General features: G+C 45.0%; 1 protein-coding gene across 2 annotated transcripts; it reads left to right on the top strand.

Moving 5' to 3' along the window:
- The first annotated feature begins 947 nt into the window (after window positions 1-947).
- On the top strand, window positions 948-26,595 carry LOC113418579 (eukaryotic translation initiation factor 3 subunit C). Of its 2 annotated transcripts, XM_087947553.1 has the most exons (22): window positions 948-1,005; window positions 1,429-1,542; window positions 2,429-2,569; window positions 3,014-3,079; window positions 3,268-3,457; window positions 4,953-5,078; window positions 5,307-5,361; window positions 5,482-5,594; window positions 5,861-5,985; window positions 9,005-9,161; window positions 9,268-9,371; window positions 11,210-11,351; window positions 17,928-18,053; window positions 18,757-18,850; window positions 19,574-19,761; window positions 21,231-21,455; window positions 21,852-22,215; window positions 23,005-23,164; window positions 23,670-23,735; window positions 24,046-24,133; window positions 25,441-25,603; window positions 26,092-26,595. In XM_087947553.1, exons 3-22 carry the CDS (start codon window positions 2,469-2,471, stop codon window positions 26,175-26,177), a joined length of 2,739 nt encoding a protein of 912 aa, XP_087803679.1. In that variant the 5' UTR covers window positions 948-1,005; window positions 1,429-1,542; window positions 2,429-2,468; the 3' UTR covers window positions 26,178-26,595. The 2 variants fall into 2 exon arrangements, with proteins under 2 accessions (XP_087803679.1, XP_087803678.1); XM_087947552.1 differs by lacking the exon at window positions 1,429-1,542.
- Window positions 26,596-26,853: the final 258 nt, after the last annotated feature.

The following is a 26,853-nucleotide window of genomic DNA, read 5'->3' as shown; positions in this document are numbered from 1 at the left end:
AGCATCTCTTCTCTTTTCTTCACCTAAGAGCTCCAAGGCATATGGGTCTGTTCACCATTAAGCCATCTTTCCAAACAGCCACCATGTTTCTTGGAACTGAACCCAGAAGGATATTTCTTTCAACAGCTTTTGGTTCATATCCCAAGGGCATGGGTACGTTATATGAATTTTTAATATAATGGAAAGTAAAGTTGAATACAGTGGAATAAATTGCATTAAGCACGCTCATTTTAATTAAAATGTATGTAATTATTTGCTTTTACCCCGCCTCACCTCCCATGTAGCAGAGCAAGTTCACTGGATTGGTGGGGTGTACATTTAATAGTTCACTGAGTTTTTGCTAAGTTCTCAATGGAAGGCAGTTATATAGATGTGGGACTTGCAAAATATGCCCTCAAAGTATAGTTTTCTGTAGCTACTTAAGAAATGTTATCTTTGTTTATTTTCTTGTCGAGTAAATCGAATAAACTGATAAAATATCATCTTTGTCATAAATTACTGAATAGCATGCGCGGATATAATTGAATATACGGTACCCAGGTTGTTTTGTTTTTTGGAGGGCTTAAGTAAATATGGATGAAAGACAGCAGAGATGGGGATCCCTATTCAATCAGAAAATCAATGCGAAAAAAATATAGTAATTATTTATCAGAAAATGCGATAATGCGTGGATAGCTAAAAGATACAACACACTCATAAGTTTTACCTCCGGAAAACTTTGAAAGCGGACTCTTTCAATCATCTTCCAAGGGGGCGCTAGAGTGATACAGCTCTACTTCAGGTTGCAACTCTATGGTCAAAAACTTTGTGATTCTTCGGTAGCGGAAGTCGCCAGGGAGGGAATTTTTTTTTTTTTTTAAATAATGAGCGGAATGAGTCATCAATTCTGCGCCAGAGACTTCCTGCGTCTTTGCTTTTCACGTTTCAGGACTCGACGACTTGAAGGCGCTCTGCGCTTGCCCAGTGATTGCGTGGAGTGAGGCTTCTTGCTGGGCCCAGGCTGAGGTGAGCGCGTGTTGAGGCCGATCGCTCGGGGGTGGCGGCTGGGGAAGGGGAAGGGGAAGGTGGATGGAAGAACCAAAGGGTGGTGGTGGTGGAAGGGAAACCACAGTAGATCATTTGAGCAATGTGTAAAGGATAATGGGCAAAAGTGCATTCTTCTCCTACATGTCTTGCTTTTATCTGATCGGTTGATTTTAAATATTATTTAGTTGGGTTTTGGACACGAGATTTAGTAAAGTCTATGTATAGCAATGGGTGTTGTTATGATGCTACCTATCAGCTCTCCCCAAGTAGATGTTCTCTAGATATGTTGGTCCTCAACTACTACAGTTCCCATGGGGGCCTAAGCATTGTGGGAGGAAAGCATCAGGCTGGAAAAAAGACATTTTTTAAAAAAAAATGTCATTGATTCCCGGCACATTTCAGCAAAAGGGTGGAAGAAACTTCAATCAGTCCTTCAATTGGAAAAGATCTGGAAGGGACCTTGGAGATCTTCTAGTCCAGCCCTCTGCTCAAGCAGGAGACCTTATACCATTTCAGGCAAGCAGCTGTCTAATCTCTTCTCAAAAACCTCCAGTGATGAAGCACCCACAAGATCTGATGGCAAGCTGTTCCACTGGTTAATTGTCCTCACTGTTAGGAAGTTTCTCCTTAATTTTCTCTCCTTGATTAGTTTCTTGTCCTGCCCTCTGGTGCTTTGGAAAATAAGTTGACCCTCTTCTCCTTGTGGCAGCCTCTCAAATGCTAGAATATTACTATCATGTCACTCCCTAGTCCTTCTTTTCTCTAGACTAGCCAAACCCACTGTAACTTTTTTACATATTTTAGTCTCCAGGCCTTTAATCATTTTAGTTGCTCTTCCTTGCACTTTTTCCAAAGTCTCAACATCTATTTTGTAATGTGGTGACCAAAAGTGGATACACTGTTCCAGGTGTGGTCTTACTAAGGCTTTAAAAAAATGTTATAAAGCTGTGTTATTGGGGGACGACAGTGCTTAACATTTTCTGAAGGAGGTTCTAACTTCCTTGGGAATGACAATGATGCCAGATGTGCAGTGTCACATAAGGCTTTTCTGTTTGTTTTTTATTTTGTTTTGTGATGAAAGATGGGAGGGTTGTCTTTGGTTATTAAACTGCAGTATGTATTAGGCTTTCTATTTGTGGAGTTGTTTTTATTGATTATATCAAAAGTCAGTAGATTGGCTGGACAAGTTACATACCTAATCTCAAGCATCAGAAATCTCATCCATATGATGGTTTCAGTTACATCTAACATTTCCTTTCTGCACCGGAAGCAAAGTTTTTCTGGATCAAGGAATGCACATATAATTGATATTCCAAATGTTTTTAAAATCAATAGGAATAGGATGTATGAATATAAAAGTACTATACTCACTGGACTTTTCAATTTATACTTATCCTCTAAGGTCAGAAGTTTTACGTGAGTGACAATCCAAAGTTGTTGCCATGTCGCGTTTCTTTACTACTGGCTCAGACAGTGAATCAGAATCGTCGCTCTCTGGAGATGAATTAGTAACCAAGCCTGTTGGAGGCAATTATGGAAAACAGTAAGTATAAATAGGGATGGTTAGGATTGGAGACGTGGATTCTAGATTCCTAGAAAATAATTAGATTGGGTAAAATAAGCGGAGTGAGACTTTTATGACAAATTTTGCATATTGGTTCAGGCTACTGAATGAAAACATATATTGCAATTTGCATTTCTAGTCTAATCTCTGAATAGCATGAGCTGCAGAACTAAATAGAAGCTAAATCTCATCCACAGTTAAGAATAGGCTAGAAAAAAACATTCTAGTGTTAATGTTGTTAACATTACAATATCTGTACAGATGCAGTCGTTCAAATATGTTATAAAACAATCCACTTGGTGATTTTTTTCCAATAACTGTTGGCAAAGGCTGTCCCTCTTACACTTATTCCCCTCTGATTTCCAGTTTCTTCTATCAGTTACTTATAGATATCTACTAGCTATTTACCTTCTTGTCTTGTAGGCCTTTGCTGCTGAGTGAGGATGAAGAAGATACAAAGAGAATTGTGCGCAGTGCTAAAGACAAAAGGTGATGTATACTGGAAGAAGAAGGGCACCTAAAGTTAGGAGGGTTGAACCAAAATTATATTTTTCAATCTCTAGAAAGCTCCCAAAGCCTTCATTCATGGCCTAAATGCTGCATATCTGCTTATTTTGTCTTTCTCTTCACCTCCCCTGGTTTAATTGTTCCTTGTCCTCTTTTTTCCTGCCTCCCAGATTTGAGGAACTAACCAATTTGATCAAAACAATCCGAAATGCTATGAAGATCCGAGATGTCACCAAATGTCTGGAGGAATTTGAGTTGCTGGGCAAAGCTTATGGGAAGGCCAAGAGTATTGTCGACAAGGAAGGAGTTCCCCACTTCTATATACGCATCTTGGCAGATCTTGAGGACTATCTCAATGAGGTATTAACTGGAGAGCATGCAGGCATGATATTCTTCCGATTAAAATCGGAATTCCGATTTTTTTGGGAATTGCCCCCTCCTTTCCCCCCACCCCTTCTCCTCCTCCTTCCCCTCCCCTCGGAGGCCCCGAGTCAGGAGTTGCTGGCACGGCTCGCGCGGCTCCAGTCCCGCGTTGCCTCAGGAAGGGAAAGGCAAAAGGAAAAGCCGCGGCGGCGCTTGCAACGGCAGCAGCGGCTCCTGGTTTTGCCTTTCCCTTCCGAGGCAACGCGGGACTGAGCGCGTGAGCTGCGCCGGCGGTAGCAACTCCTGACAGCCCCAGCTGGATACCTGAGCGGAGCCCGGGCGGTGCGAGCGGAGGCCGCTGAGCAGCAGGAAAGGGAGCTGGGCCAGCCACAGACCAGCCTCCGTGCAACACGCCGCCGCCCGGCCCGGCGAGGAAGCAGCGGGCGCTCCCGGGCGCGCGGCGGGGGTCTCTTTGTCCGGCCCTAATTTTTTTTCCAGAGCAGAATATCATGCCTGAGAGCATGATAGACATGAAAATTTTGATTTTTGTTGTTGTCTGATCAGAAAGGATTATACATTCTGATTTGTTTATTAGGAAAGTTCCTCTGTAGTGTGTTGAAACATGCTTTCCCTGAAATACAAAAGAAATAGGACGGTATCTTATCCAGTATGGTTCTTTTTTCCAAAAATTGTTTGAGGCAAGTCACATAACAGTCGACCTCAGAATTTCTTGACTCTAATCCTGTCTCTTTTTTCCTAGCTAGTTGCTGGTTCATAATGAATTAATTACAATATAATGTAGATAGTGCAGACACATAATATTTCCAGAAATTTAGAAATCGTGGTGTTCTAATATTTTCCCTCTGTTGGTGAGTGGTAGCTAATACATCTGAAAGTAACATTGGTTGATTTAAAAAAAGTTAATTTAATTAATTTAAAAAATTACACGTTGTGAAAGATAAAGCTAAAAGCTTCCTCTAAAAAGCATTTTGTTCATTCAAGAAAGTAATTTGGTAAATTATTCCAGTTTTTCTACAGAAAGATTTGGGACAGAAAAAATCTTAGTAAATATGTTTTCTTTAAAAAAGAATGTATTCAAACTTTAGTTGCTGGTTTCTTCCACCTGTTCAGACTTTTTGTACAATGGGCTGCACAGTCAGAGCTGCCTACTCATATATGAGCCTTTTTGTTTGTTACGATTAAATTATTTTAATTAGCCCTCCATTATTTACCAATGCATTCATCTACTGTCTATATCCCAAAGTGTAGCAAACTCAGTGCTTTTATCTGAGTGGGGCATTTGAAAATGCTATCTCCATAGTCATTAATACTTGCTATTTCTGAACGCACGATGATAAGAGGGCATGTAAACCAGTGCTGTATGCATAATATTTACTGCATCCTAGGGGAGTAATTAAGGAATGGAATAGGTGCTGCAGTCTAAGGAAGCAACTAGTGCTGCTCTCCATATACCCTCTTTTGTCTTTGGTAGGTTTGGGAGGACAAGGAAGGCAAGAAAAAAATGAACAAGAACAATGCCAAAGCACTGAGTACTCTCCGCCAGAAGATCCGGAAGTACAACCGAGATTATGAAACCCAGATAACTGCTTATCGCCAGGTATTGACTTATGCAAGGGAGGCTGCAGAGTTGTATTTTACAACAACTACTACTGTGTGGGATTGATGGTTGTCCATATTAACACTAACAGCAAGCGTGTAGGATTATGGCTGAAGGGAGGATTTGAACAGCCATGTTTGCAATGGACAAGAAAGTCTGTATGGGTAATATGGGGTGGGGTAGAATAATATATATCATGATCTCAGCACAATAGTCATGTTCTCCTAGAATCCTGAGCTGTCAGCTGATGAAGATGAGGACAAGAAAAGTGATGATTCAGAGGGTAGGTATTGATGCAAGAACCATGCAATTGAAGGATGTTCTCTGTTCTGAGCAAGCGTTTTTATGATTTGGTGTGTGAAATCTCCCCTCTCAATGGTTCCTCCCCCTTTTCCACCTTCAGGATCCTCTTCCTCAAGCGAAGATGATGACGATGAGGGAATAAGTGCAGCAGCTTTCTTGAAAAAGAAAGAAGGAGCAGTTGAGAGTCGCAGCAAATTTCTCAAAAAGATAGAGGTGAGAGTTCCAGGAAAAACCCTCAAAAGAAAGATTTTGTGGATAACCTCCTCAGCGCTCTCCAAAAGGTTTCAAAGTAGGAGAACCCAAGCCCCCCTGGAAACATAAAATAGAAATTTCCATATTTTCTCCGCCCGATTATCCGTGTCGGTCTGATTTTATTAAGAGACAATGCAGTTTTCTGCTAGAAGGAATTTGGCTATACTGTGGCAGAAAATTCTTTTGGAAGATGATTTGCTGGAGTAATACATACTTTTTTCTGACAGGACGAAGATGAGGAAGAAGAGGAGTCAGATGATGAAGATTGGGGCTCATCGGATTCAGAATCTGATTCAGAGTCAGATGAAGATGAGGGCAAATACATCTCCTTGGCTTCAAAGTTCCTTAAGAAGTAAGAAGAACATACTTAGAGGCAAGGGGAGGTGGGAACCTTACCTTGATGCAACATCATCCATCGTGCCTTATAGGAAGTCCTTGGTTTATGATGGTAACTGGTGCTGGTATTTCTGTCACTAAACATTGCAGTTGTAGCGATGTGATGTAACTGCATCCCATACTGGTGACAAACATAGCAATCCCCATTGCTGCCATTAAGCGATTACCATGGGTTGTTAAGCAAGGATCTTCTTGCTAGCTTCCGACAGCAGACTCAATGGGGAAAGCAGCAGGAAGTCAGGAGTCCCAGGTGGCTAAGTGGCTGGTGCCAGAGGCCAAAGGGCACAGAAGCAGCCACTAAACCAGGGATAGCTGCTGCTGGGGGTGGGAGGGAGGGCAAGAAACTTCCGTGATGCTACATGTGTACCCAGGTTGGAGCAGCTACTGCTGGCGGTGGAAGGATGCACAAGCTGCCCTGTGCTCTGCCATCCTTGCCACCCCCAACTGACTCGGTTCAGCTGCTGATGCATGCATGGCATTGGTCTTTATAAAGCCTTCTTCCTATGGCCACACATAGGATGTTCCTGAAGCTATATGAGAAGACTGCACACAGCCTCAGGAAGGAGGCCTTGAGGCCTTTCACAGACAGCAGTTGCCTGGTGACATACCAAGCCAGGCACAATTTGTCAACAGCAGTAAGAAGAAGACAACCAAGATCAGATGGGGCCAGCAGGAACAGCAGGGTGCATTGCAGCAGGATGGCAGAGTGCAGGGTGACCAAAAGGGCAGGAATAAGGAGCTTGTAATACACGCTTTGGCCTATGCTAGTAGGCTTCAGAGTGCCAGAATTTTGATCTCATGACCACAGGGACGCTGCAGGGGCCATAACTTCAAGAATTGAGCATAAGTGTCATTCGTTCAGTACTGTCATAACTTCAAATGGTCGCTGAACTTCTTAAGTGAGGATGATCCTCAAGTTTCAGGTCAAGCAGATCATATTTATCTTTTGTATTTTAATCTTTTGTGCTTGTGTCTCTCAAGGGCAGTTGTTCTGGGTTATAGCCAGCAACCTCAGTGGTTTATGTTGAGCCCTCTTGTATAATCAAGCATCCTAAAAGCTTAATTAATCTTTGTTTTTTTAGTTTCTCCTGTGGTGTGAAATAACAGTGATTGATATTTTAGACCCAGGAAGTACTTGCATCAGCAAATTGAAATAGTAGCTATGACTCTAACTTCTAAGCTGCTAAGTCTGGCAGTAGTTACTTATGCCATACTTCCATTACAGTTAAATTATTGAAATTTTGTTTTCTATGTATTATTTTTGAAGACCAACCAAAATCTTACGACACAGGTTGCAGCTAAGCTACTAACTGGTTTACAAAAGCAAGATCATATTCTGCTTACATTGATAGAGTTAGGCCCATATCAGTTGACAAATGTTTTTCAACTACAAATCAGAACAAAGGTTTTGCCTAAAATGTAGATCTGCTTTACAGATGGCTCTCTGCCTATTCTTATCATGCAGTCAACGGGAGAGAGGCCTCTGCTTTCAGAGACCTAGTAGTTGGGCACCCTGGGAAACCTGTTATTGTGCTATTTGCCAAACTGTGGAAGCTCCTGTGATTGGTTCCCAGTCCAGGGTGGATTTGATTTTAATCAAGTTGATTGAAATCACTAGTAAAAAGGCTTTATTTAAATCAACTCGATTTAAATCATAATTTTTAAAGAGCAGCTGTCATCTCTTTCCTGCTGCGGTGGCTCCTCCTCTGACCTGCTGTTGACTCATTGACAGTCCCATTCACTTCAATGGGATGGCTGGTGATGCAGCAGTGACACAACAAGGTGAGGCACATGGCGGGCAGCAGGTGAGCGGATGCCCGCTAACAGGCGCTGCCATGATGGATCTGAAATGGCAGGTGTTCTTTAAATGTAAGGACTCATTCTTGCTGGTAGTTAGATTCTTTAATATTATTATTTGCAAACAAAATGAAGATTTCCTATTTAGCTTGCAGAGCTTGGATTCATTGAATGAATTTGCCAAAAATGTAAATATTGCAGAATATACAGCCTCATGCTACATAAGTGAGCTCTATTTCATGCTGAATAAACTGAATTATTAATGTATCTTAAATAGAAAACTTTAGATAGATTTTTTTATTCCAAAAGCATTTTATATTAGTTAAAATAAATTTGATAAAAATAAAAAAAATGATTTTTATCCACCCTGGTTCTCACATTTTCTACTTACAAGGAAACAATCCTTGCCTTCTCCTCCAGGCAGACTTTATGGCCTAGATTATTGATAATTGTAGCTCTTTTTACAGGATTTTTATACCTTAAATTTTAGAGTTAATCAGTGTGCATGTCCTACACAGGTAGCCCTTGGGTTATGCCAGTTTCTTCAAGGAGCATACAAAGCTACCCCAGCACTGAATGGAAAGGACCTATGATGGGTCCTTGGAGTGCTGGTCATTGAAGCATTGCTGCAGTGTGGGAATAATGTCATGTGATCACAGTTTCCAGGTTTCCTGTTGCCTTCCCAAAAGCAAGGTCGGGGAAAGCTGGCAAGAATTTGGAAGTAATGATCATGTGAGGTCTCTGCTTAATGACTGCAGTCCTCATTTAATGACAGCAACTAGGACTGCTGGAATTAAGCAACATGGGCATAGGACACTGTGCCAATGACACCATTTAGAATTGCTATCAAAACATGCAGATTTCCTATAGGTTGAAAGTTGTATCACTTGATCTATTAGTAGTTGATTCCGATCTTAGCAGACCAGTGTTATGTGCAAGGATAGGGGATAGCAGGGAAATCTTGGTCTATTGGGGTAAAATAATCTTGCCTGCGAAGGTTTGGATTCAAATGCAATTTGTGGGATGGAAAGAGAGGGAGCTGCTTTCATTAGAGCAGGTTTGATCTGCAGTATTCAAAGCCAGCAATGTTTCTGGGATTAAATTGTATAGCTAGCTCAAGATTTTAGAATCACAGCATGTGGGGGGTGGAACTGATCTGTTTAATCCTCTAAAATCAGAGTTGGCACAGAGGAGGAAAAGAGGATTCTGGAGAAGAAAAAAGAAGATAAAGCAAAGAAAAAACAAGACCGTAAATCCAAAAGATATGAAGATGATGAAGATGACAATGAAGGCGGCGAATGGGAAAAAGTCAAAGGAGGCGTCCCTCTGGTTAAGGTGAGGTATTGCCACTGGCTTCTCTTTCCAGCTGGGAGATTAGCCAGAGAGGGAGTAAAAGGAATTGGGAAGTTTATCCTTTCTTTTTTTTTTTTTCTCCCTATAGGAAAAGCCAAAGATGTTTGCTAAGGGCACAGAAATCAACCATGCTGTGGTAGTGAAGAAACTCAATGAGATTCTACAGGCTCGTGGCAAGAAAGGCACTGATAGGTAAGACAACGACTTTTTAACTTTGCTGGGCAAGAGTAACTGAAATCATTCTCAAATTGACCGCTTTTTTCTTCCTCTGGGAGGCAAATAAGTAGGTCATTTCTCAGATGCATGTGGGATGTCAAACTCAAGGCCCGTGGGTGATGACACTGCCAGCAAAAATGTAGCTCATGCGGCCCTCCCAGGCTCAATTTTTGTCTGTGACAGCCTTCTGCCAGCAAAAACGGAGCTTGGGGAGGCCATGTGGGCCCACCTGGGCTCCATTTTAGGCTGGCAGAGGGCTGCAGAAGGCCCTTAAGCTGGCCATGCCCCCCCCCCCCCAGATCAAACACAACCCTGATGTGGCCCTCAATCAAATCAAATTTGACACCCCTGGTTCTTGAAAGGAGAGATCAAAGTATTGACAATAATGTAATCCTTTGATCTTCTCTTCTTTCTCTTTCCCTTTCTCTTTCTCCTTCCCCTTTCTCCTTTCCCTTCCCTTTTTCTTTCCTTAGCCAAAATTTGTTTTAAGAAAAGGGAGGCAGGCAAATTAACTTCAAGATCAAAAGTACAGAAGTCGATTATAAAAACAGAGCAAATCTGAGATGGCAGTAAAATATATGCACAGAGAAGGTCCACCTTCCTGATACTGAAATATTTTCCTCTGAAAGGATCTGGTCAGTTCTGAGCTTCATGTGGACATTAATATATGATGCAACATCCTTTTCACTGAAGCAGACTTCCTCTTTCATCAGTGTGGTAATAAGGAGGAATTGGGCAACATTTGCTTCTGTTTTACACTAGCCTCAGTTAAATATCTATGGAGATTCTCGGTCATCCGGGTCATAGTTCTCCTAAAGGTGCTTTTACAACTGAACTTTGTTTTTTTCCCTGAAGATGTTTCGCTTCTCATCCAAGAAGATTCTTCAGAGCTTGGATGAGAAGCGAAACATCTTCAGAGAAAAAATAAAACAGAATAAAAACAAAACAAAGAAAGTCCGGTGTCCTCTTGAAAAAGCACCTTTGTAAGTAACCCCAGCTTTTATTGTATTATCCAATCTCAAGAAACTGGTACATCTTATAAACTTGTGACAAGATGGCTAATTGAAATGGGGAGCTGACCTTTTTTGAACTTTTTATCATCACACCGTGGAAGTGGTCATAAGGCCTGTGTCTAAAGTTTGATGTGGCTTGTTTGCATCAGGCCAGACTAGACAGAGAGGAACCACATGTTCCAGTTGAGGTTATAATTCAGCCTCTTGACCTGTCTGACAAGTTGAGAAGGACTTCTGCATAAGGGGTGTGGCCAAACGTTTCCATCTTTTACATTCAGTTTTGGAAAAATGACGCTTTGGCATCATAGATTCCAATATATATACTCTTAAAATTACTCCCAAACTGAGCCAAAAAAAAAAAAAAAAAGCCTTTCAAAATTGACATTTTTGTTGCTGAATGCTGATGGCATGACCTCATGGTGTTCTGGGAGCTACAGTTGAGTTGCGATGGTTAGAATAGGAATAGACTTATATACCACTTCACAGCCCTCTCTAAGCGGTTTATATAGTCAGCCTATTGCCCCCAACAATCTGGGTACTCATTTTACCCATTTCGGAAGGATGGAAGGTTGAGTCAACCTTGAGCCTGGTGGGATTTGAACTGCCAAATTGCAGACAGCGGACAGCAGAAGTAGTCTGCAGTACTGCAATCTAACCACTGCACCACCATGGTTCATAATGGTTAAGAATTGTTAAAGGCTTTAGAACTGTGCTGAGTTTGAGGAAGTAACTCATGATCATCTGCCATCTCCTCACACCTATTGTCACAATGGTCTCTACTCTTTCTGTGATCTTCCACAGGGCTGCCCAGATCGATCTCCTGCAGCTTTTGGTTGGAATTGCAGCAGAGAACAACTTGGGGATAGCCATTGATCTCAAAATCAAGTTCAACATCGTTGCCTCTTTGTATGACTACAATCCCAACTTAGCTACATACATGAAGGTATGGGGGAATAAGGAGGGAAAGTAAGCTAGATTAATTCTCTTGTGCCGCAAGTTTGGTTCCTTGCCCGCATTGGCTGTAAGAGATGCAACATGGAAGATTGGTTGTTTTATTCCTATAATATAGGAAGTCCTCACGACCACAATTAAGGCCAAAATTTGTCGTTAAATGAGAAATTTGTTAAGTGAGTTTTGCCCTATTTTATGATTTTTCTTGCCACATTTGTTAAATGAATCGCTTTAGTTGTTAAATTAGTAACAACGTTGTTAAGTGAATCTAGCTTCCCCATTGCTTGTCAGAAGGTTGCAAAACGGGATCACATGATCCTGAGATATCGCAACTGTCATAAATATGAACCACTTGTCAAGCATCCGTATGTAAATCATGTGACCATGGGTATGCTGCAATGGTCATAAGTGTGAAAAATGGTCATAAGTCCCTCTTTTCAGTGCCATTGTAACTTCGAACAGTTACTAAATAATCTCTTCTCCACTGAGCCGAAGGGAGAGTCCAGGATGGGGTAGTCTCTAGTCTCCTAGCTCTGCAGACCGAGTTGAAAAACTGAGGACACACCCCCTGGTAACGGTCTCCAGTTCTGAATGACATTGAAGTGTGTTCAGACCACCCTTTAAGGGCTCTGAATAGTTAGGATTGTAGAAGAATATTCACCCCCTGGATTAAGCTTTTTTTCTGCAGAGAGGCTTAGCTCAGGTTTGACAGCTAGCCGGCTTGCCGGTTTAGCACTTTCATTTTTTTGCACCTTTTTTTCCGGTTCATGTTTTTTGCTTGTTATTTAAATTTTTCTAACTTTCCTTGCTGGTGGCCTGGTTTTTGTTTTGTTTTGTGAAAACGAGTGGAGGTGACCCTGAGAGCCCGTGTGGCCCGGGCTGGGGCGGGAGTCAATGTCTTATTTAACTCGCCTCCTCCCAATCCACTTTCCCTTGCCTGGGACGAGCCGCAGCTGCCGCTAAGTGCTTCTGTTCCTTCTCGGCGGCAGCGGCCATTTATTTCGTTTGGGGACAATCTTGCAGTTCGTCTCCAGGATTGTCCCTTGGGAGGGGTTCTGGCCATCAGGATTAAATCCTGACCCCCCCATCCAGTCCCCAGAGCACTGTGGCAGCTGCGAGACGCTTGAGTCTGCCTGATAATTGCGGTACAGCCAGCGCCAGGCTCGCAAGCCTCTGACCTGTCAGGGCTTGCTGCAATTCAAAGAGGCAGCCGTTTTTTCAACTTTTTTTCCTTGACTCGGCTTTTGAATTGCGGAGCTGGGCTGAGCTCACCACTTTGGGTCACACTAGCCTCCTGAAGTGGTGGACAGCTACTGTGGCTGTAGCTGACAGCTTAGGCTGAATATTTTTTATTTTTTACTTCTTTTTCCCTTTTTCTACCCCTGTCAAGTGACAGTTATTTTTGGCGGGCTCAAAGATGGCCACCAAGGGAGCTGATCAAGAATTGTCAGTTCCTCAGCAGAGTAGAGAGAAAGCTGTAAAGGGATCTCCTAAGCCCAGGTCTGCTGGTCTGGAGGCAGCAGTTAGCATTAGAGCCAGGGCTCTAGCCCCTAAGAGACCCTCTAGGGCTGAGGATAGACAGGCCAGGCATAGACAAAAAGCCATAGACAAACAGTTTGACAGGGCAGTGAGAGATTCCAGGATGGCTGAATACAGAGCCACCCCTCAAACTTTGCCTCCTCAAGATGACAGGCAGCCAGACCAACTGGCAGATAGGCAGTATATGACTGCCTGGTCTCCTGGGGACTCAAGTACCCACGATTTGCAGGGTAACCTCCAAATCAGGGCTGAGACCTCTCACAATTTTTCTGAGCCGCCTCAGGGGATCTTGATGGCGGCCCCTGCAGACCAAGTCACCAGTGGAGCCAGACCTGTGCCTGCAGCCACCTTTACACCTACAGCAGCTGGCTTACGACCGTAGGAGACCCAGATGCAAGAAATGCCATCCTTCATGAGACCCTGGATCTCCCAGACAATAAGACAGGAATTGCAGGCAGAGGTCAACCAGCTGCGCCAGCTGTCTTATTTGGAAACTAGCAGAGGAGTCCTGCAGGGGCAGGGACAGGCTTCTGCAGAACAGCCGGTCCACTTCAGAGAGCGCTCAGCCTTCCCTTCAGAAAGCAGCCAAATGTATGGCTCCAAGAGGGACCTCCTTCCAGAAAGGGATTTTTCGGATGAGGAGTCGGAGGTAGCAGGTCCCCCCTCCTTTAAGGGCCTTTTCCAGCCGGCTCTTTTCAAGACTCTGCTGGTTAAGGCCAAGAGCATGGCTCATCTCAAAAAGGACATGGTCACTCAGGACCTTCCCACTGAGGGAGAGGATCAGGAGGATTTCCTGTTCACTGAGAAAGCATCTATGGTGGACACTGTACCTGTGCCCCAGATGTTTCTGAACCTGATCAAAAAGCAGTGGGAGTCCCCTGGGATGTACACTCGCCCCAGTGGGTCTGAGTCTACCTTATTTAATGTGGACAAAGACCTTTTGGACATTATGAAAGTGCCAAAGGTAGATGGCCCAGTGGTAGCCCTAGCTTCCTCATCTGTCATCCCACCTGATACGGAGGATGTTCTAAAGACAAGAGGACCGGAAGGAGGAGATGGCGCTCCGGAGAGCTCATCAAGCTGACTCCTGGGCCATCAGAGCATCAACGATCACATCTTTTTTTACTCGGGCCTCTTTGCGGTGGCTGAGGCAGCTACAGGACAGAATCCCACCTGAGGATCTCAGGGTGTATCAGGACCTCAATAAGATTATAGCTGCGGCTCAATTGACTGCTGATGCCACCCTCACGTCAGCCAAATTTTCTTCCAGAGCCATGGCCTCTTCCATAACAGCACGCAGGCTTCTCTGGCTAAGAAATTGGCAGATGGACGTCAGAACCAAATGGAAGCTGGCGTCAGCTCCCTTTAAGGGAGAGAGGCTTTTTGGGGATGCCCAGGATCCTTTTTTGACAAAACCAGGGACAAGCAAAAGATCCTGCCCTCCCTGGGGAGGCTCTTTGATTACAGGTCTCATCCCTACTACAGGAAGCCCTCCTTTAAACAGGGGGAAGCTGGGGCAGGCTTTCCCCGTCAAAGTAGGCCCTTTTTCCAGAGATCCTCCTCTCAGGCCAATAGACAGGCCTTTGCCGCCAGAGGGCGTCAGAGGCATGGCAGAAGGTCCTTTAGGGGTTCCAACAGACCCTTCAGGCGCAACAAGTGACACCCGAGCCTCATCCCCCATAGGGGGCTGTCTGGGACTGTTCTAGAAGAGGTGGGAACAGACCACGATGGACATTTGGAAACTGTCAACCTTACGGTCGGGTCTCTCTCTAGAGTTTCTCTCCTCCTCTCCCCCCACGAGCCTTTGTGTGCTGCCCCGTCTCCAGGGACCCCTTAAAGAGGGATCTCATGGAATCAGCGATCCACCATCTGCTGGACATTTGGGCCATCCAGCCGTTTCCGGTGGACTAGGAGAGACAGGGTTTCTATTCAATGTTGTTTGTGATTCCAAAGGCCTCGGGGGGGGTGGGGGTCGCGAGCAATCCTCAACCTGAAAAGGCTCAACAGACATCTAATCTACCGAAGGTTCAAGATGCACTCCCTCCACTCCATTCTAGAGGGACTGCGGGAGGGAGATTTTTTGGCCTCAGTAGACTTGACGGAGGCCTACCTCCATGTGCCCATACACCCCAAACACTGTCAGTTCCTGAGATTTTGCTATGGCGGTCGCCATTTTCAATACAGGGCTCTCCCGTTTGGCCTGTCATCAGCCCCTCAGACTTTTACCAAGCTCTTGGCAGTGGTAGCGGCACACCTCAGAGCCTTACCCATAAGGATCCAATGCTATTTGGATGACATCCTGATAGCATCCTCTTCCAGACCCCAGGCGGAGGAGGATCTGATGTCGACAATCAGGATTCTTCGAGAGCACAGGTTCTCAATAAACCTGGACAAATGCCACCTTGTATCATTGACTCGGCTCTTGCATTTGGGGGCCATTATAGACACCTTGACCAGACAGGTTTTTCTTTCACAGGAGCGTCGAGACAGTATCAGGGAAGTCACGTCGCTGATCCTGTCTTCCAGAGAGGCACCTATCATCTTGCTGTTTCAACTTCTCGGCAAAATGATATTGTGCATTGGGATTGTCCCATAGGCCCGCTTCCATGCCCGAACCCTTCAATGGTTCCTGTTCCCTTACCAGAGGGCGAGCAGGGGCAACTCTCCAAGGAGGGTTCGCGTCCCCTTGCCAGTTCTTCGTTCCCTCCATTGGTGGCAGTCTCGAGCCATAGATCAGGGATGCTTGTTCAGGGAACCCAAGAGGATTACTATCACCACCGATGCCAGTCTCTATGGTTGGGGGGCCCACTTGGGAGCCCAGGTCACCCAGGGGAGGTGGTCACGAGAGGAGTTCGTCCACAACATAAATTGGCTAGAGCTCAGGGCTGCCCGCTTAGCGCTCAAGGATCTAAGGCAAGAGGTGGTGGGGAGACATGCTTCTCCTCGCGGACAATGTGGCTACCAAGGCCACATTGTCATTGGCACAGTGTCCTATGCCCATAAACCGGCAGGGGGGCACACGCTCCAGATCTCTAATGCAGGAAGCAACTCAATTGTGCAGGTGGGTGGAGAGAAACCTGTTGTCCCTACAAGCAGAACATGTCTCGGGAGTATCCAACGTGCAGGCAGACTGGTTGAGGAGGGCACAGTCGACCAGTCAGAATGGTGACTGCATCCCTGTCTATTGAGGAGATGACAGAATGCTTCGGCCACCTGATTCTGGATCTGTTTGCATCGCCAGAGAACACGCACCTCCCGAGGTTCTTTGCTCGATTCCCTGCCCGAGGAGCAGAAGGGGTCAACACTCGCCGGTGCAAGTGGCCCCAGGGACTATTGTATGCCTTCCCTCCCCTTCCCCTGATTCCAGGGGCAATCAGGAAAGTACTGATAGAAAGGGCGGAAGTTCTGTTGGTAGCCCCTTACTGGCCCAGGCTTCCGTGGTTCGCCGACATGGTGGGCCTGTCAGTCGCCAGACCCTGGAGAATTCCCCTGCACAAGATCTCCCTCAGCCAGGGCCCAATCAAGCAACCAGATCTAGCCTGGTTTTGGTTGACCGTCTGGTGCTTGAGCGGGGGATCCTGAAACGGGAGAAGTTTTCCACAAAGGTCATTCAGACCATCCAGGCGGCCAGAAGACCTTCCACAACCAGGATATATAACGCAACCTGGAAGATTTTCTGCAGTTGGTGCGCTTGTCACCAATTAGAACCCACTGGGATTTCTGTTGCAAAGGTATTAGAGTTCCTGCAGGTCTCGCCCCCAATACCTTGAAGAGACAGGTGGCTGCCTTGGCCTCGGTGATTTTGGTCAAGGGCTCTACTACTCTGGCCCAACACCCTAGGGTGAAAGCCTTCCTTAGGGGAACCATGAATTTGAGGCCACCAGTGGTCTACCGCTACCCCACCTGGGATTTGGGTAAGGTCCTGCAAGCACTGACTTCTCCCCCATTTGAACCCTTGTGTAAAGTCTGCCTTCGCCTTCTCACATGCAAGGTGTCATTCTTGGTGGCCATTACCTCGGCCAGGCATATTTCGGAGTTGGCGGCCTTATCCATCAGGAAGGATCTGTGCGTATTCCATGCAGACAGGGTGGTTCTGCGGTTGGACCCTACCTTCCTGCCCAAGGTGAACTCCTTATTCCATCGTTCACAGGAGTTGATTTTGCCTGTCCTAAGCCTACCCATGCACTAGAGAAAAAATGGCACACCTTGGACGTTAGGAGGGCCCTCCATATTTACATTAAAAGAACTTCTTCTCTTAGAAGGACGGATGCCCTGTTTGTTTCCTCTCAGCCATCAACTTTGGGTCGCAGGGTGACAGCTTCCACAGTAGGTCGCTGGCTCAGAGCCTACATTGCAAAAGCCTATGAGTCACTGAGCCTTCCTGTACCCAGGAGGATTACAGCGCACTCAACCACAAGTGCAGCAAGCACCGCAGCCTGGGCAACGCAGGCATCGATTCTGGACATTTGCAGAGCTGCGACCTGGTCATCGGTGACCCCATTCATAAGACATTACAAAATTGACTCCTTTGCCTCAGTGGAGGCATCCTTTGGAAGACGAGTCCTGCAGGGTGTGCATGTAGAGGTGGGGACCTCCGACCAATCCAGATCGCACCCGTAGGACAGCCATCAGCCAGCTTTGGTATGTCCCATCCTGGATTCTCCCTTTGGCTCAGTGGAGAAGGGGCATTGGTCCTACCTGAACGCTTCTTCTCAGGGAGCCGAAGGGAGAATCCAGTCCCACCCTGTATTCTGTCTGGTTGGAATAGGGAGGAAATGTCCCTTTTGTTCGCAGTATCAACTGAACTATCTGCTTCAACGTCGTTCAGAACTGGGGACCGTTACCAAGGGGTGTGTCCTTAGTTTTTCAACTTGGTCTGCAGAGCTAGGAGACTAGAGACTACCCATCCTGGATTCTCCCTTCGGCTCCCCAAGAAGAAGCGTTCAGGTAGGACCAACGCCCCTTATAAGTTGACAATTGCCTGTACCAAGGTTGTTAATGATTTCCTCTTTATTCTCCTTGTTTGCAGCCAGAGATGTGGCAGAAATGTCTCAGTTCCATTGATGAGCTTTTGGACATCCTCTTTGCGCACGACAACATCTTCATTGGACAGAACATTGCAGAGGATTCTGAAAACCTGGCCAACGCTGAGCAGGTGGGTTTCTGCAGGTCCTCCCTGCCTATAAACCATCCTGCAACGTGTTATGTAGGTAGTCTTCGACTTAGGATTGGCTGCTTAGCACCCAGTAAAATGGATTCCCCCAAAAGAAAAATCCCAAACTGGATTCAAAGTTCCAATAGCTGTCGCCCTTTCCTCCGGTCATGTAATCACATTTTGATTGCTTGACAACTGGCCCACATGTATATGGCTATTGGTGGCATCTATTGTCATGATTTACAAAGGTTTCCAACGAGCCCCCTCAAAAAATTTGATATTAATTTTTGGGCTTTGGCAAAAAAGCATCCAATAAAGAGAACGGGTTCCCTAAATGACCATCTCAAAAACCATAAAATCAGGTTGGTCACATGGATGCCTCAACTTAACAACTGTCATGACACAAGAATGAAAATTCCAGGCTCTGTTACAGTCATGAGTCGAGGACTATGTGTAGGGAGGGCTGAGTGAAGTTTGCAAAGATCAAAGAGGATGCTGCTGTGCTGGCAGACCGGGGGGACTTTTTTGTTTATGCCACTTCGTCAAGTATTCTGCATGCACAATCCGATCACCTCCATAGCCTCATAACTGGGAGTAATGGTGATTATAACTCAGTCCAGTAGGAAAGTTCCACATTGGAGAAAGCTAAGATGAGCCTGCTAGTCCTAATCCCACTCCTTCCTTATTGCTTTTCCGTGGCCAGCCCCTTCGCATACGTGGGTGCATCTTGACCTTGGTGGAGCGGATGGATGAGGAGTTTGTGAAAATCATGCAGAACACTGACCCCCATTCTCAAGGTGAGTGAGTTTGTACATTGTCCATCATAAAGTGGTGTCTTAGAGGCACAGCTGGTGAGGGAAGAAGGACATCCATTGAAAGTAGAGGTAATGAAGGGCAGTGGGTTGGGACAGGAGGTACCTTGCCTGATAATAGGAATATTTGGCTCCTAGTTGGATGTTGTTTCTAGCAGAACTGCCTCTTTTAGCCAGACAAAGGAGGATTGGTTTCTTCAGAAATTTGGAGTCTGTTAAGTTGCAAAGTTGAAAATTCACCCTTATTTTTTCATATTACTATGCCTGCTTACAGAAGAATAGCAATAGCACTTCATAGCGCTTTACAGCCTTCTCTAAACAGGTTACAGAATTAGCATATTGCCCCCAACAATCTGCTGGAACTGCTGGAATACAGAGAGCTGACCTTTTCCAGGCGACAAATCCAGTGTCTTTAAGCTGCTGAGCCTTTGCAACTCCATTGTAGATGACAAAAAGTTATAGGTCAGCATGAAAAACAGGGCTTGGTGATCAAGGCCCTTCATTTTTCTACATTTTAAATTGTGTAATTGTAAGGGCATAAAGCAACATATATTTTGTCCACTTCTCCACAACCACCAAAATGAAAGCTGTTGGAGAGGGGAGGTTTTGTGGGACTGCATTGCCAGATTCCTCCTAATCAAACAAGGGAACCCGGTGAGGACCTCTTGTAAAAGACTAAGCTAAGCATCTGTGGTATGTTTCTCCTAGAATATGTGGATCACCTGAAGGATGAAGGCCGAGTCTGCAAGATCATAGAACGGGTGCAGACTTATCTGCAGGACAAGGGAACTACAGATGAGATCTGCCGTGTTTACCTGCGCTGCATCCTCCACACCTATTACAAGTTTGACTACAAGGCTCACCAGCGCCAGCAAGGCCCAGCAGGAGACAGCAAGGTAAGGTGGCCCCTTTGCTAGGCAAGGAACTTCAGTAGTTGGTTTGCAAAGCATCTTCCCTCTCCAGAGAGAGACATCTGTCTGTCTAGGTCTGTGTTTCCTTACCATCATCATCTTCTCCTGATTTAAGAGATGCTGGGGGTTGGATTTGGAAGCTAAAAGTAACATCTTGAAATGTTACTTCTAGGAAACTTCATAGACCAGTAGTTTCTCAACCGTGGCAATTGTAAGCATGCTAGCAAGAGAATTCTGGGAGTTGAAGTTCACACATCTTAAAATTGCCAAGGTTGAGAAACACTATCATAGAAGACACAGCCGCGTCTTCCAGGATGTACCATGTTTCTCCAACAATATGCCCCCCCATAGGAAAACCCAGCGTGTTTTCTAGGTATAAAATGAAATTAAGCCCCTCCCCCCCCAAATTTAGGCCTATTTTAAAACATGCAAAATTGGGGAAGGCGGGGGGAACTTGCCATTAGGAGCGCCCCACGGGCAGCTACGCCTCGCCATCAGCTGCTCCTGACAGCCGATCATGGCAGAGCACGGAGGGCTCCCTACTCTCACCAAGCGCCTTTGCTGCAGACCCGGGTCAGCAGGTGGGCGTCGTTGGCGTGGATGTCCACTGGCAGCGTTTCAGCCGTTTCTCAGGCCTCCGTAGCTTCCACAGTTCCCACTGGTGCTGGCGCCTCTCTCACCAGCGCTGTCTCCAACAACAGCGTATGAGTCGCTCCCGCTTTTCCCCCATCCCCGTAACAGCAGGAAAAAAAACATTTTGAGATACCTGAGAGCGCCGCGTGGGCGTGAGAAGAGCCAAGTGAGCATTTCTGCTGCTGCTACCCTTGGTGCTCCAGCCTCAGGCTCTCCAAGTTTTCAATAGTCCCGGTGCGCAGCCCGTTCCTGCATTCCAAGCACGCCCAGGCCGAGCTGCAGCTGTCCCTCTCACCAGCGCCGTCTCCAACAACTGGCAGCAGCGGTGGAAACTGTGAAAGTTATGGAGGCGGCTCCCCCACCTGAGAAGCGACTGAAACGCTTACACGGTTCCCGCCGCCGCTGCTTATATTGTTGCTTTTTCAGTTCGACCCGGTCAGCCAAAACTTTCTCTTATCTTCCTCCTGCACATTCTTTTCCGGTCAAGTTCTTCTTTGAGGTGGCCATTTCTGACCACCGCTGCAACTGCCTTCGGGAAAGGGAGTAATGGCCAGCTAGGGAGGAGAGATGCGTCTCTCTTCGATTCTGCTGGCAGTCTCCCCCCTCTTCACCACCTCTACGGGGTGGCTTAGCCCCAAAACCAGCCGGCTTGGGGCGCTCCAGCAGCGAGCACAGATTGAAACTGCGCACGATCGCAGATTTTGGTCTGTCACCGAAGAAGCTCAAACTGGAAGCCCTCGAGATGGCAAGTTGAACACTTTGCATTAGGAGCATGTGATTTATTGATAATGGGGCTAATTTACACTCTCTGCTTATCTCAGTCCGAACAAGACCAAGCAGAAAACGAGGGGGAAGATTCTGCAGTGCTGATGGAACGCCTTTGCAAGTTCATCTATGCCAAAGATCGGACAGACCGGATCCGTACCTGTGCCATTCTCTGCCATATTTATCACCATGCCTTGCATGATCGCTGGTACCAGGCTCGTGACCTGATGCTCATGAGCCACCTTCAAGATAATATCCAGCATGCGGACCCTCCAGTGCAGGTTAGAGAGGAACAAGCAGTTTGGTAGCCATTGAGAACCAACATTGAAGTTGCCTGTTTGATGGTGGTGGTGGTGATAGCACTGAGTTTGGATGGGCAGCAGACTTTCTACTGTCCTCTTCTCTTTGGTCTGCTTGGAGACAAACCACCCCTCCAGTGGGGCAAGCCACAGGGTCCTCTAAACAAAATGGAGGATGCCCAGCTTAATCAGCTAAGCAGTCTAGTAGGGAGGGAAGCTTAAAGTTCTGCTTGACAACTTGTACTGTGAAAGGGCAGCAATAAGAATCCATTATTTGATCAGTCGCTGAATTATCCATGGGATCTGAGGGCAGATAATGGGAAAAGAGGTGCTGGTAGTTTTGCCTTTTCAAACCCTTTTGGTTTGTTTCCCCACCAGATCCTGTATAACCGGACAATGGTTCAGCTGGGGATCTGTGCCTTCCGCCAGGGCTTGATCAAAGATGCTCATAATGCTTTGCTGGACATTCAGTCAAGCGGAAGAGCAAAGGAGTTGCTGGGACAGGGTCTCCTGATGCGTAGCATGCAAGAGCGCAACCAGGAGCAAGAGAAGATTGAGAAGCGCCGACAGGTTCCTTTCCACATGCACATCAACCTGGAACTCCTGGAGTGTGTCTACCTGGTCTCTGCCATGCTGCTTGAGATCCCTTACATGGCTGCTCATGAGTTCGACGCCCGTCGGCGAATGATCAGCAAGCAGTTCCACCATCAACTGCGGGTGGGCGAGCGCCAGCCTCTTCTTGGTAAGCACCAAAGGATGCTTGCTTTAGCCCCCAAAGATGCAGTTCTGGCCTAAGGTTTCAGAAGATTAAAGGGAATCTGGTTCTGCCAACCAGAAGCAGATAGAAACCAACAAGGAGGACATGAAGGCAACATTGTCGTTCTGTTTGTGTTCTCCAGCAAGTACTAGTAAGAATAAGAGAGATACACTAATCGCAATTTATGGGTAGTCCTCAACGAACTACCACAATGAAGCCCACTAAGTGGTTGTAAGTCAAGAACTACCTATAATATGAATAACCCTAGGATAGCTGAGTTGAGATAGATTGCTGGCCCATAAACCACAGCTTACCAACGAAGTAGTTGTATTCACACAGTATATGAATACAAAACAAAACAAACTATATTCTTCTCTAATATAATGTTTGACGTTAATTACCATTTAATACTGAAGAAATATTTAGCCATCCTGAGTGGCTAAATATGTTACGTTGGGGGGAATTAAGCCTTTGTGGTTTCTTTAAAATAGCTTTGTTCCTCAGATAAATTATTTAATCTCTAAAAATAAACTAAAATTTGGGAACTCATCTGTTTTTGTAACAAACAGCCTGCTTATTCCTTATACTTAAATACACAGTTTAAATACACTCTTTTATAACATACAAAATCTACAGTTTTCTGAAATAGCAAAGTAGCACTTTTTTTCCCCTAAGAGATTGTGGCTTATTCATTTGGATAATTAAAATCCTCTCTAATGGATTAGAGGAACATCCTTTTATCTTTCCCCGCCTCTCTCTCTTTCCTTGCTTCAGGCCCCCCTGAATCAATGAGAGAGCATGTTGTAGCAGCATCCAAGGCTATGAAGATGGGTGACTGGAAGACATGCCACCGTTTCATCGTCAATGAGAAAATGAATGGAAAAGTCTGGGATCTGTTTCCCGAGGCTGACAAAGTGCGCGGCATGCTTGTCCGGTCAGTTGCAAGAAAATTGTGAGAGAAGTGAGCCATGGGTGTGATGTATTGTAGTAAGGAAGGGGATTCCCAGGTGGGAGGGGCTGCATTTCTGAAGGGTAAGAGGCAACTCAGTCTGGATGTTACATGTGAGAGAAAGAAGGTGTGTTCAGCTCCTCCCTAGTAATTCATGGAGTATATTTTAGATGCAGATAATAGAACCTTCCATCTGGCAAGATTTTCTCTAGAGGCATGGAAGAATTACCCAGCTTGGAAGAATTATCATGAATTATTCTTGATTTTGGGCCTCCTATCGATCTAGGAAGAGTACAACTGTTCTCAGTTTTGCTCCAATGTATTGCTGGAACTAGCAGCAAAGATACAGTGGAAAATTGGAAACCTGAAATGTATCTGTAATTTTGAAGAGTAAAATTTTGGGGACAGAAATTTAGATAATTTGAGACCTCATTCTTATACCTCATTCTCACTGCCATTGGTTTTTTTTCTCTCGACCGCATCCCAACAGGAAGATCCAGGAGGAGTCTCTCCGAACCTATCTCTTCACCTACAGCAGTGTTTATGACTCAATCAGGTACAATCACATTGGGGGTCCAGAGGAGGAGAGAAGAGAGGTCCACATTTCTAGAGAGTCGTGCTTTTCCCTGACTATGGGACTGCATATATTTTATAAAGAGAGTTGACTGTGGACAATGGGTTTTAGAATTCCCTTTGAATTATCTGACTTATCTGTACTTGGTGCTTAGTGTAACTCTGGTCCCCAGTTACAGATCCTTCTGAGCTACTGTTTTCTCAGTAAATTTCCTTCTGGGCAAGAGGCTAGTGTGTCAATCCTAAATAGCTGACTCTTACACAATTCTGTTTTCTGTGGTCCATCTTCCTAGCATGGAGATCTTGTCCGATATGTTTGAGCTGGACCTGCCCACTGTCCACAGCATCATTAGCAAGATGATCATCAATGAAGAGTTGATGGTGAGAACTTTTGTGTAAGGCAGGTTGGGGCGGCTCAAGAAATTACACCACCAGGAAGGGGCAGGAGAAATGTTGCTCTTGCAGTATGACCTGCTTCGAAGAATGGCAGGAAGAGAGCCATCCATCCATAGGCAGTTTCTAAAGCAATTTTAAGAAGACAAGAATATATAAGAACAAAAGCACACATAGAGAATCTCTAGTCACAGGCCTAATTTTTAATAATATATCTCGTCATCGAGAACAACCCCATCTCTTATAATAGTTACATGGGTAGTCCTTGACTTACAACCACAATTAAGACCAAAATTTCTGTTGCAAAGCAGGCGGTTAAGTGAGCTGCGCCTGATTTTAAGTCTCTTTGTTTTTGGCCACAGTTGTTAAGTGAATCGCTGCAGGGGTTGAGTGAATCACACAGTCATTAAGCAAATGGGGCTTCTCCATTGACTTTGTGTATCGGAAGCTGGCTGGGAAGGTTGCAGATGGCAATCACATGATCCTAGGAAGCTGCAACTGTTGTAAATACATGCCAGGGGCCCAAGTTTTGATCACATGACCACAGGGATGCTGCAGGGATTGTAAGTGTGAGGACCAATTATGTTATTTTTTTCACTGCTGTTGTAGCTTTGATAGCTAAAAGAACACAGTGGTTCTCAACCACAATGGAACCCTTATAACCACAATGGAGCTCAAAATTTATGATGCTAAGTGAGAAATCTGTTAAGTGAGTTTTGCCCCATTTTACGACTTTCCTTGCCACCTTTGTGAAGTGAAACACTGCAGTTGTTAAATTAACACGGTCGTTAAGTGCATCTGATGGACTTTGCTGGTGAGAAGGTTGCAAAACGGGATCACATGAACCCCTGGGACACTGCAACTGTCATAAAGGTGACTCAGTTGTCAAGCATCCAAATGTAAATCACGTGACCTTGAGGATGCTGCAAAGGATGTTCATGTGAAAAATGGTCATTAAATCAATTTTTCAGTGCCGTTGTAACTTCGAATGATCACCAACCAAACTGTTGTAAGTCAAGGACTACCTGCAGTTGTAAGTATAGGGCTACCTGTAGTGGCAAATGCCCCTTCAAACTAGGGGGAAAGAACCAAGATAATTATAAACAGGAGAGACTGAATCAAAAACTTGTAGTGGGAAGGAGGAATACATCAGGTCAGATTCAGATTCATTCAGGTCAGATTCAGTTCCATACTGTGTAGAAATTTCATTTTGGTAGAACTAGGAATGTCTCTCTTCTGAAAGATTTTCAATTGTGTACAAATTATTCTGTGCCTTTTAAACTTTTCTTTTTTAGGCTTCCTTAGATCAGCCAACCCAGACAGTTGTGATGCATCGAACAGAGCCCACCACCCAACAAAACTTGGCATTGCAGCTGGCTGAGAAGCTGGGCAGCCTTGTGGAAAACAATGAGAGAGTGTTTGACCAGAAGCAAGGCACTTACGGTGGCTACTTTCGGGGTAAGTTAAAGCTCCGATGTCACTGCGCTTAACTATTTTTGCTGGCGTCTTTATTTCTCCTCCATTCGATTAACTGTTACAGGCTCAACACACTCATGTCTGAACTACCCTTTTAACAAAGGGAAAAAATATTTCAGCAGTTGTGGAACAAAATCTGAAAATATTTTGAAACTTCCCTTTACTAAATATTTATTTTTCCTGTTATCGGGGCAGGAAACCTCCTTTCTTTTCATTACTGGATTCAAGTCCATCTTGTTTTAATATACCTCTAGTCAGGGAAATTACAGTTCATGGCCATTTCTGTTCTCTTCCTGCTTCTCATCCCCGCCCCCCATGAAACACGCAATGGTATTCATTCCATGACCACTTATTATTTCCTTGTCCCTGATACATACTTTGCTACTAGCTACATAATAGTTCGTTTCTGTTTTGTTTGCTGTCTCCTCCTTTGCCAGTGCCTCCTAATCAGCCCATGTTTTATCTTGCAGACCAAAAGGACGGCTATCGTAAGAATGAAGGGGGCTACCTGCGGCGGGGAGGATATCGGCAGCAAGAACGTCAGAGCAACTACTAAGCTTAGAGCCATTTTTATTCAGTTAATTTGGAGGAAGAGAAGTTACCAGTGACCATAATTCAAACCCAGCTAATAAAAAAATTGCTAAAAAAAGAAGTCTATGTAGTATCCTTGGGAACAGGACAGGTAAATTAATTAAAGAGAATGACGAGAATCATCAGGCTCCATTGCATCCCCGACCTTTAGTAGTTACTATCTGGCCCTAGAATGAATGGGCTCCTAGACTGAAGATTATATTCATTTTCAGTCTTAATAGGATCAGAAATCCAAAGACAAGGACTTTCTCCTCAGAGAAGGTTTATTAAAGGTGGTATTCTCAAAAGCCAGATCTGAAGAAACAACCCCAAGTAACCCTTGCTGGAGCACTACTTTTGTTGAGTGTATCTGAACCTAAATAAATACACAAGTGTGAAGCATGCCTGTTCGGCTTTAAGAGAGTTTTGCTACCTCTTGTCATTGTTTCTGGACGAGCAAGGAGGCAAACCATATTGCAAATTGCAGAATTTTTTTTTCTAAAAACCTTTTATCAAGTTGGCTCTAAAATCTTGGGGAAATGGTCACTGTTTTAGTAAGACTGTCTTACTCATGGACATTCATCTTCAGTAAGCCCCTTGACATTTCACAGCTTTATTTTATTTGGGTTGGTGAGTGGCTGATTTAGCCAGCTGTTGGTAGA

Source organism: Notechis scutatus, chromosome Z, assembly GCF_049901735.1.
Source record: "Notechis scutatus isolate UNSWTSFEM ecotype Mainland chromosome Z, rNotScu1.2, whole genome shotgun sequence".
NCBI lineage: Eukaryota > Metazoa > Chordata > Lepidosauria > Squamata > Elapidae > Notechis > Notechis scutatus.
Note: the sequence above shows the minus strand (reverse complement) of the source record. Positions and strands in the feature narration are given on the sequence as shown.